Here is an 11,548-nt window from a genome sequence, read left to right as displayed (position 1 = left end):
ACCCAGGGCTGCATCGGGGTAGGTCCATGGGCTTCTCTTCAGGGATATCTTGCAGGAAGTGAGCTTTGCCAGCTGAAGCAGGGAACTGGCTAAGGCAGCTGAACCCTGGTCTGACCATCAGAAAGCAAGAGAGCCATTTATCCCTCTGCCCTTCAATTAACCCCACATGTGTTTATCGGCCAGATTGGCACAATAAAGTAACTACCACAGCCGGTAAAAAAAAGAAAAGAAAATTAAATGGGCATTCTTTAGTCCAGTCCTTTTGAAATGTGTGTTTGCTGCTGTACCACAGAACAAGCTTTACATCTGATTTGATTATCAGATGAGGTCTCGTCTTTATAACCTACACGAGTTAAAAGCATCCCTGAAGCCAGTGTCAATAAAGATTCGAGACCGAAAAATAGTGAACACTGAAACCTTTCCAAATAATTCAGTTCATCCAAGGACAAAGGTCGGGATAACAATGTGTGGTCAGGAGCATCACCCCTGAGCCACAGTTTTGAAGATCTGTGGTCAGGTAGCAGCCTCTATTTTCTTTATGATGGCTTTTTTTTTTAATGGCAAAACCAGCATACCCCCCATCCCCCATCCCCAGCAGGTGTTCAGCAAACGCTTGCTAAGTGGATGGAAGGCTTGATGGATGGAGAAAGGAACAATGGTTTAGCCTAGGAACAATGGTTTGAGGCTTTCTACTCCTGTGAAAAGATGAGGCTTTCTACTCCTGTGAAGAATTAATTATAAATCCCTAAAACCCACAGGGATAGTTCCTACCCTCTCCTACGGGGTCACTATGAGTAGGAGCCTATTGGATGGCAATGAGTGCACAAGTGATGCTCCGTAAACGACTGTTGTTTCTGCAATGAATGCGGCGATCGAGGTTCATTTTCTTAGCCGTGGCCACCTGTTCTTTTAAATTCCCAGTACAATCTGACGGCCTTTGTGAGGCTCTTCGCTGAACTAACCATGTGGCTGGTGAGCAACTGCCGGGAGGTATTGGGTGAGGGGTCCAGTCCTCCAAACATAGACAGGTCTTCAACCAAGGAAGGAAGCATTTAACCACTGGAAGCACTGGTGGCTCAATGGCTAAGCACGCAGCTAGTTGCTAACCCATCCATCCAGTGGCTTTGCGGAAGAAAGACCTGGGGAATCTGCGGCAGTAGACTTAAGGGCAGTTCAACTCTGTCACACGGGATCCCTGCGGGTTGGAAAGGACGGATGGCACCCAACAAAAACATTAAATTCTTAATAGGCCGTGGCTCTATGAACATGCCTCACCTTGTAATTGGCAAATGGTGTCTGGAAGTTGCCGAAGCAAATTATGGCGGCAATCAAGAATTTGCAGGTTAGACAGTGAGCCCAAAGACTCGGGCAGGTGCTTCAGGTGATTGTATTCCATATGCAGTTCTTTAAGATTCTGGAATAACAGAGAGTATAGCATGACTTGCTAAGAGAATTGTATTAATTTGCAAAGAGAATTGTATGAACCAGTGTTCCCATGTCCCTTAAATGGGTGAGGGGATGAGGCAGGGGGAGATTAATACAGTGAGATAAAGAAAAACACATATTTGAAGGACCATCTTTAAGAACTAAAATTAATTTTCAGAAGAGTCATTGGACGCATTTTCCATTTAAGCAGGGAAATGAGATTATGGAGATCCAGCGCTTGTTTCACTACGATTCAGGGATCATTTACATCTATCATTTTCTCCCTTTCAATGGCTAATTTTTTGTAGTAGTTGCTATAGAAATATAACTGCTTCAAATGTCAAAATTGCTGCTTCCACTTGGATGGGTTCCGATATACTGAATTATACTACTGTGAATCCACTAGGCAAAAATTTAGTGTTTGTGTTTTGCCTTGAATTCTGGAGTGTGGTATAGCATGTACAGGGAGAAAGAGATGGCAAAAGGTATTCTATGCACACACAGCAAAGAGATGGAGAACCAGCAACGGGAGCTTTTGATAGGGGGCTCTCATGCACTGTAGCCACTGCAGCTCAGAGATTATGCAGGGACCCACGCTGGATGCATTATCACTGGGAGTGCAGTAACAGAACCATGAAAAATAACCGCTCTTTTAAAGATGTCTGCATAAAGAAACGCGGGGATGATGACTAGGAATGAAGTATCTCTTTGCTTTGCTAGGATTTGGCAGTATTGGGGATTTAACTTCAGTGTGAAGCTGGTGCCAGGATTTGCTGGGCACTCAGGGACAGCACGAGAAGCTGCCACCATGTGAGGGGGGCAGGGCCGGAGGCAGGTGTCATACAGTCCTGTGCAGGGAGCACTGGCTACCAAAGAGGCAGGCTCCAGACACATCACCTGTAGGACATGTTACTTTCACAAGAGTTCAATATTCAGGGAGCTACTTATGGAAAGTGGAATGTAAACAGAACGCCCTATGCCTCCATTTCTGTAAATGATGGGCAGGGTGGCATGGCTTACCCAATTGCCTCACAAGAAAATGTTCTTTGGCTATACATCCGGGGACTGTTCAACAAGACAGTGGAATGTCCACATGTGAGAAGTCTACTCATTTGGAGCCTGCTAAGAACTTGAGCATCCATGAGTCCACGCCCAGCCCGCAGGGACACCTGTGCCCAGCTCCTCTCCAGCCGGTCCACTTTCAAGAGTCGGTGGGTTATGCTTGGCGGGGAGGCTTACCTGCAGATTGCTAATGCCTTCCGGCAAATTGGTAAACTTGACTCCTTGGTCTTGCCCCAAGTACAGTTTTTCCAATGTTGTTAGCGTAAAGACCTCTTCGGGAAAGGCAGAGAACTGGTTTCCTGTTAATCCAAGAATCTTCAGTTTGGAAAGTGAGACAATGTCTGGAGGTAGCTAGAAGTATTCCAAAGAGATACGTTTCAGGCAAAGAGTGTTTTCAGCAGTCATCAGATAGGTGGGCTTTGGTGTTGAGGCTCTCCACTTTTATGCACTGTCTTAACTGGAGCAATCCCCCACCCAAGCAACTTTATCATTATTCTTTTTAAAATATAAATCATTTTACTGGAGGCTCTTACAGCTCTTACAACAATCCATATATCAATTGCATCAAGCACATTAGTATACAGGTTGCTATCATCATTTTCAATACATTTTCTACTTGAGGCCTTGGTATCAGCTCCTCTTTTTTGCCTCCCTCCCCCACCCTCCCACCCTTGTGACCCCTTGATAAACTAGAAATTATTATTTTCATATCTTACACTGTCTGCTGTCTCCCTTCACCCACATTTCTGTTGTTCGTCCCCCTGGGGGTGGGGGGTAATGTATCAATCATTGCCATTGGTTCCCCCTTTCTCCCCCCACTTTTCCCTTACCCTCATGGCAACACTATTCACATTATTGTTCCTGAGGGATTTATCTGTCTTGGATTCCGTGTGTCGAGAGCTCTTATCTATGCCAGTGTACATGATCTGGTCTAGCCGGATTTGTAAGGTAGAACTAGGGTCATGATGGGGGGTGGGAGGGGGGGGCATTAAAGAACTAAATCAGTGGTTCTCAACCTTCCTAATGCCTTGGCCCTTTAATACAGTTCTTCATGTTGTGGTGACCCCAACCATAAAATTATTTTTGTTGCTACTTCATAACTATAATTTTGCTATTGTTATGAGTTGTAATGTAAATATATGGTATGCAGGATGTATTTTCATTGTTACAAATTGAACATAATTAAAGCATAGTGATGAATCACAAAAACAATATGCAATTATATATTGTGAAACATTTATTTCTAATTACAAATAAATGAAATTTTGTCTTAAAGCATGGTATAGCATGGGTAACAGATGAATCTGCATGTGGGTGGACCCACAAGGAGATGGATAGAGGAGTGGTGTCTTGGTTCCTAAGACCATCAGAAATATGTGTTTTCCCCCTGTGAAAGGTCATTTGACCCCCCCCAAAGAGGTCGTGTCTCACAGGTTGAGAACCCCTGAACTCGAGGACCGTTGTGTGTTTCAATGGTGCTATACTACACGCTGGCTGGCCCTTCCCTTGTGACTTTTGTGAGGGGATGTTCAATTGTCTACAAATGTGCTTTGGGTCTCCACTCTAACCCCCCCCCCCATTCCAAATTGGAGCAGTTTTTAACCTATGTATTTGCACATGTATGAACAGCAAGGTGGCAACTCTTGACACCACTGAAAAAGGAAGTACTTGGATGATTTAATATGATAACCACCACACTCGCCATACATCTCATTCTTATAAGCTGGTACATTTAGTGACATGAGCGTTCATGCTAGATAGCTATGTAGTGCGGTAATTTGGAAATGTACATCTCATTGGGAAGTAATCACATGTTCATACTATTTCTAATCTATTTCCTTTATGTTGTGATTATAGCTTGTCACCGTCTGCCTTCTAGTGGACGTTTTGTGCAGGTACTGGATAGGCATTTCACGGACTCCCAGACTTGGAGGGTTAAACAGAGTATTCCAGCCCTCTAATGAGTGATTCCATAGTTAGCCATCCAGCAGGTGTTTAAACATCTGCAATGAAAAGCTTAATCGTTAGAGTCTTTTTTATTTTCTTAAGCCAAATATTTGTGACAGTCACATCCACCAATTTCTCTGGCTTTCTGGACAAATCAGATTGCCTCCTGCAGACAGAAAAGACTCAGCTATGTGTCTCACGGGGCTTCTTGATTTGCATTGAGCCCCACGGGCTTTATTTGGCTTCATTCCCAACTAGAGGTACCCTTCAAAGGTCACTGGTTAGCCTGTGGGCTTTCCTCCCACGCACTCTCTCCCCTACCATCCTGCTTTCCAAGAAAGGAGAGAGCCCAACATCTCTACACCAACCCCAATCCACTGCTTTTGAGTTCATCTGGCTCAGAGAGACCCTGCAGGACAGAGTAGAACTCCCCATAGGGTTTCCATGGCTGGAGTCGTCTTTCTCCCACTGAGCAGCTGGTGGGTCCAAACTGCTTTCAGTTCATAGCAGAGTGTACACCTGCGGCACCACCAGGGCTCCGAAAGCTCTCCGTGAAGAGTAGAACGGACATGGGTGAGCAGCCCCTCACAGCTGAACACCTCCATTCTTCTCTTTATCGTGTAGGATGAGGGCTCGCGTTCCCGGAAATACGAGGTTTCTGATAGGTTTACTTACTCAGATCAAGTCCTGATGCTTAACCTTTCCCCATCGACTGTAAAAAGCGGTGTATCTTAGGCACTTGGATCTCTTTGATGCAAGTCTACACTCCGCGCAATCTAAACAATGGGAAACTAACTGCCATAACCCAGTCACTTCCGACATTGTTGCTTACTTAGTTCATCACTTTAATTTTGATTTTTAGTTAATTTTTTTAATCTTAATTTTCAAAGTGGGTTACATGTTGCCCCCCACCCAGATATTCTAAAACCAAGAGTCCCAGTATAGTCATATTAAAGTATCATGGAAATAATTCTGGATGCACAGAAGAAAAATATTCCAGAGCTTCAAATGTAGGTGAGTATCGATGACACCGTTAATTGAGCTACAGCCATTTAGAGATGGGTGTTTTGTCAGGATCTTCTTCAATAAAGGAAAGAGAGTCAACTAGTTGCCATTACCATGAACTCACGGCAGCCCCATGCGTGTCGGAATGGGCCTGTGCTCCATAGGGTTTGCAGGAGCAGACTGTCCCGAGGGAGACAGCCAGCTTCTTCGGAGGTACAGCGAAGCAGACTTACGTCTCCGGCCTTTAAGTTGAAAGCTCTGAGGGTTCACCACCCAGGTATACTGATGGAAATGCACCTCGCAGATAAATCCTCTAGGCACACACTGAAAGCCAGCTTTTTTTTTTTTTTTTACATTCGCAAGGCAAGGAAAAGCTACAAAGATGCTGCTTGAAAGTCTATAACAGGTGAAACTGGCCGGTGTCAAGAGCCAGAAAGCCATCACTTAAATTTGGGAGGAGAGACAAAGAGGCACTTGGTTTAAAAGCCATGGGTCATTGGAGGGTGGGGGTGCACTGGGAGGAAACTGGGAATGGAAGACCAAAAAATATGGTCAGAATGCTAAAAAATAAATAAAAAGGAACAATACATAAAATCTTCTATGCTCAATATAAACCAAGCTCATTGTCCTCAAATCAATTCTGACGCATAGTGACCCTAGAGCACAGGGTGTAACTGCCCCTGTGGATTTCCAAGACCTTAAATCTTTTTTTTTTTTGGCGGGGGGAAGGTTAGAACTGCTCTTTCTCCTGAAGAGCAGTAGGTGGTTTCGAATTGCTGGCCTTGAAGTTAGCAGCCCAACTTGAAAATTCAGTCAGATGCCTTTAAGGATTTTTACACTGTAGAGTGAATAACTGAGATTGGTATCCAGTCAGGAAAAGCAGCCCTATTCTTGGTTTATAGTGGTTGATTTCTAAGTTTGCTTTGCACCCTCCACAGATGAGTTTGCTTTTGACAACAACTCTGCTCTTTTTAAGTTTCAAGTAATAAAAGGAAACATACCTGCATGCACATCACCCATGTCCATTACTAAATGAGGTGAAATACTAGCATTAAAGTTCAGGTCCTTGAGTAGTGATACCAGGAAGGTAAGGGTGGGGGGGAGGGCGCACCAATAACATTAATATAAAAATAATCCCCTCCCTAAAGGGAGAATGGGTAGGAAAGAGGGAACCGATTACAGGGAACTATGTGTGACCTCCTATCTGGGGGGCAGACAACTGAAAAGTGGGTGAAGGGAGACGTCGGACAGGGCAAGATATGACAAAATACCCATTTATAAACTATCAAGGGCTCATGAGGGACGGGGGAGCGGGGAGGGAGGGGAAAAATGAGGACCTAATGTCGGGGGTTTAAGTGGAGAGAAAATGTTTTGAGAATGATGTACAAATGTGCTTTACACAATTGATGTGTGTATGGATTGCGATAACAGTTGTATGAGCCCCTAATAAAATGTTTATAAAAAAAAATAATCCCCTCCCTGGGGGATGGACAACAAAAAAGTGGGTGAAGGGAGATGTCGGTCAGTGTAAAACATGAAAAAAATGTATAAATTATCAAGGGTTCATAAGGGAGGGAGGAAGGGTGGAGAAGGAAGGAGGGGCAAAATATGAGGAGCTGATACCAAGGGCTCAAGTAGAAAGAAAATGTTTTGAAAATGATGATGGCAACATATGTACAAATGTGCTTGACACAATGGATGGATGGATGGATTATGATAAGAGCTGTATGAGCCCCCAATAAAATGATTTAAAAAATTAAAGAAGTTCAGGTCCTTATGATAGCCTTCCATTTTCTAGACTTCTTCCTTCCCTCTTCACAGAGGCAGCCACTACCAGGAATTGAGTGAGTTTTCTTCCACTTCATAATTCTATGCTTTTATTATATACATAAAATATTTATTAAAATATTTATAAAATATGTATTGCATGTATGTCGTTGTGTGGGGTTTAAACATTCATAAGTGTTATCATAATGTTCAATAATTTGGTGTTTCTAAATAAGAATTTGGTATTTTTAAGATGTACTCATATTGATGATGTTCATAGATAAAACAATACATATAAATATGCTGTTGAACTTATTATAAAGTACTCTGTTTTATTAAGATGCTGCCACCTGCTACTGACTGACATGTAGCTTATCCCTGTGTCTCATGACTAGAAGCCACACTACAGTGGACATTTTGAGCACACCCTTCTGTGTGCATGTAGGAGACTTGCTCCCAGGAGTGTGACTTGAAGGTAGTATGTATCAGAAAAGCCTGAGGTTTAAGGAGACCCCAAGAAGGGGACCTTTGTTAAAAAATAGAGGTTCTAGAGCTCAGTAACCCTGGGGTGGAGTCCTGGTGCGATTGCTTACAGATTGTGTAGCCTTGCACAGGTGAGTCAAGTGCCCTTTGTCTCATGTTCCTCGCGAGTCATTAAGGATAACAATATTATTGGCATCAGATGTGAGAGTTACCTATATACTCAAGTATAAGCCGAGCTTTTTCAGCACATTTTTTATGCTGAAAAAGCCCCCCAGTTTTTTGTGGTAAAATTAGGTGCCTCGGCTTTTACTCAAGTATATGAGTAGGTGAGATAATCCATGTAAAAGCACTTACCCCAGTGACTGTCACATACATGAGTATATTCTAAAAAATATTAAGTCATTTTTACTGTTTTATTTAAAAATATATATCTTATTAAAAATTATATCCTAAATAGATATATATCCTATACAGCGATGTATAGGATAGCTAAACCCTCTTTATAGGACTTAACCTCTATGTACAGAATATATATCCTACATGTGGGATATATAGATAGAATATATGTATAGGATATATATCACTTGTTATTCTTTAGGATATATATATATATATGACATTTAGGATATATATGACATTTCAGGTGTATATACAGGATACATGTGTGTATAGATATACGTATAAATATACTCATCTATATAGCCTCAGTTACAGCAGTACATGACAAAGACATGTGGCTACCTTGCTGGGTACATGTTGTAATCCTAGGTGGCCCACACAGGTGTTGATGTTTAGACCCAGCGTCAGCCCACCCGACGGTGGAACAAGAAGGGTTCCCATAGGAGCATAGAGGCAGGCTAGCAGTACCTGCTGAATTTTGTTGTCGTCCAGAGCCAGGATTTCCAAGTCCTTCAGCGCACAAAGCTGCAAGGGAAATCGTTCCAGCTGGTTCTGGCTGAGATCCAGGTAGCACAAGGTGACCAGGCGCCGGAAGGAGCCCCGCAGACTCCGCAGTCCTGTGTTGCTCAGGTAGAGCAGGTGCAGCGAGGGCCATCGGCAGAGGAGGCGGGGCACCTTCCCCAGGTTGTTCCCACTCAGCCCGATTTCCGCGATCGCGGTGAGTTCGGAGAAGGATTTCGGGAGGGACTGGATGGAGTTGTGGGAAAAATCCAGGACAGTTAACTTGCTGCAGTGGCTCAGTGATTCCGGAATGACGGACACGTTGTTACGAGCCACGTAGAACTTCAGCAGCATAGGCAGATCCCCGATCTCTTGTGGGATGGACGTTACTTTGTTCCCATCCAGGTCAATGATCTCCAGGTTGGAGAGAGCGCACAGCTCCGCGGGGAACGTTTCAAACTTGTTTTGATTCAGGTAGATCTCCCTCAGTTTGGTCTGGTTCACCATTTCTTTGGGCAAAGATTTCAAGAGGTTTCCGGACAATCCGAGCAGCTCGAGGTGGTGAAGGGACTTACAGACGGCGATGGGGAACTCCCTCAGGGCGACCCTGTAGAGGCGGAGCTCGCGCAGGGCGTGCAGGTGGCTGATGATGGGAATGGAGGGGGGGTCCACCGGGTTGTCGCTCAGGTCCAGGCCCTCCAGGCTGCTCAGCTCCCCCAGCTCCGGGCACAGCTTCTTCAGTTTGTTCTTGTTCAAGTAGAGGATCCTGACATTCCTTAAATCCTGAATATCCCGCGGAATCGCTTCAATCCTGTTATTTTCTAAATGTATTTCTTCTAATTCTTTTAATCTTAAAATCTCCACGGGGATGGTCGTCAGTCTCTGGTTAGAAGCATCGATGAAAAATGTTCTGTCGGTTAAATGTTGTGGATTATTTTGCCGGACTGTAGAGGCCTGTTCTCCTAGTTTTATAATGTGCGTTGACATTTTGGAGGAAGTTCAAACATTCAAAGTCTGAAATACTGTGAATAGAGGCAGGAGTGGGGGGAGAGAGAAGATGCATAATTTATGTGTCAGGAAACTTAGTATCCTTAAAAAGATAAAATTTAAACTTCATTCAATTTAGTACTTAAATTTTTAATGGAATTCAAAATTTAGGTAATTTAGATTTTTGTGCTTCTTGTTGGGAAAATAATTGAAGTAGTGGCTCCTTTCTCTTCTATCAAGTTTACACATGCATTTAAAAATAAAAAAGGCCCTCAGGGAGGAGACGAGCCAGTCAGGGGGCGATGTAGCAATGATGAAAAATACAACTTTCGGGATAACAGTTGTATGAGCCCCTAATAAAATGTTAAAAAAGAAAAAAAGAAAAATACAACTTTCCTGTAGTTCCTAAATGCTTCCTCCCTGCCCCCACTATCATGATACGAATTCTACCTTGCAAGTCTGGCTAGACCAGAGGATGTACACTGGTACAGATAGGAACTGGAAATACAGGGACTCCAGGGCGGATGTTCCCTTCAGGACCAGTGGTATGAGTGGCAATACTGGGAGGGTAGAGGGAGAGTGGGTTGGAAAGAGGGAACCGATTACAAGGAACTATATGTGACCTCCTCCCTGGGGGGCAGACAACAGAAAAATGGGTGAAGGGAGATGTCGGACAGGGCAAGATATGACAAAATAATAATTTATAAATTATCAAGGGCTCATGAGGGAAGGGGGAGCGGGGAGGGCAGGGGGAAAATGAGGACCTAATGACGGGGGCTTAAGTGGAGAGGAAATGTTTTGAGAATGATGAGGGCAATGAATGTACAAATGTGCTTTACACAATTGATGTATGTATGGATTGTGATAAGAGTTGTATGAGCCCCTAATAAAATGATTTTTAAAAATAAATTTAAAAATTAAAATTAAAAAGGCCCAATTTTGATATATCTTGATTTCATGTTTATTCATTTATTTTGGATACTGTTTTTGGATAAGGATGAAATGTTTGTGAAAGATCATTCCTTCTACACAACAATGAGAAAACAGAGGGGGGAAAAAATCAGAAACATTGAACAAACAACCAGTACAAGGGTCAAGTAAATGCTAAATTAATTAAAAGGCAACTGAAAAAAATACTAGGAAAGCTTTGTGGAGCTTATACTTGTCCTTGACCCAACCCTTCCCTGGCCCAGAGATAATTTAGAAGACAATAGCCTGCATCTCTAGAGTAGACCTTGTTTTTAAACAACTGTGTTTGTTTTGATTTGGCTGGAAGCTACCCAAAGGACATCTTAATTTTTCTGTTTTGCCTAAGTAAGACTCCATCAAGTTGGAAACGTAACAATAATTACTTAGAATCATTGAAAGGTGATTTTTAAAAGTTCAAAGACACGTGTAGCAGGAGATTATGGTGAAGATATTCAATAGACCAAAGTTAGAGAGGAAACTGCGATCAGGGAAAGTTTAATTGGGAAAGAAGAATATCCCAAGGTGCTCATACCTACTGAGACATTTATAAACAGACAGAAGATCTGTCCCGTTCTCTCCTTCTCCCTCCCCATCCAAATACCAAATCCTGGCATAGCTACCAAGTACAGTACTCCCTCTATCATCTCCTTCCGCTTGCCCCCCCCCCCCCCCCCCCTTTTCCTCTATTTCTCTAACCCTGTCTTAGCTGAACACGCCCTGGTGGTGTAATGGTTACGTGTTAGGCTGGGATCAGCATGGTCAGCAGTTCGGAACCACCAGCGGCTCTGCAAGACAAAGATTGGACTCTACTCCCATCAAGAGTTGCAAGCTCCGTAACCCTCTAGGGTCGAGTCAGCACTGACTGATGGCAGTCAGTTTGGTTTGGTTGGTTGGTCTCCATGCCAGAGCTGGCACCTTCCACCCTCCATCCGGCCCTCTAGATCTGAGACTCTCAGCTGCCTGCCCGAAAGCAGCCTTGACCCTAAGAGGATGCACAGGGCTT

At 43.5% G+C, this 11,548-nt stretch overlaps 1 protein-coding gene across 1 annotated transcript in view; it reads right to left on the bottom strand.

The window, feature by feature from the left end:
* The window catches only part of LRRIQ4 (leucine rich repeats and IQ motif containing 4), a 17,792-nt gene extending 8,214 nt beyond the window's left edge, over positions 1-9,578 (bottom strand). Inside the window, exons 1-4 of the mRNA XM_013005032.2 lie at positions 8,557-9,578; positions 2,665-2,838; positions 1,276-1,414; positions 963-1,030 (exon numbers count right to left, since the gene is read on the bottom strand). Coding sequence (XP_012860486.1) covers positions 963-1,030; positions 1,276-1,414; positions 2,665-2,838; positions 8,557-9,576 — 1,401 coding nt within the window. The 5' untranslated portion in view covers positions 9,577-9,578. The remainder of the gene's footprint in view (positions 1-962; positions 1,031-1,275; positions 1,415-2,664; positions 2,839-8,556) is intronic.
* Between the last annotated feature and the right edge of the window lie 1,970 nt (positions 9,579-11,548).

The sequence above is a fragment of the Echinops telfairi genome, unplaced genomic scaffold (assembly GCF_000313985.2).
Source record: "Echinops telfairi isolate 266 unplaced genomic scaffold, ASM31398v2 ScPeMD7_7420;HRSCAF=8458, whole genome shotgun sequence".
Taxonomy (NCBI): Eukaryota; Metazoa; Chordata; class Mammalia; order Afrosoricida; family Tenrecidae; genus Echinops; species Echinops telfairi.
The sequence above is the reverse complement of the archived record's forward strand: the minus strand, read 5'-3'. Positions and strand labels throughout refer to the sequence as shown.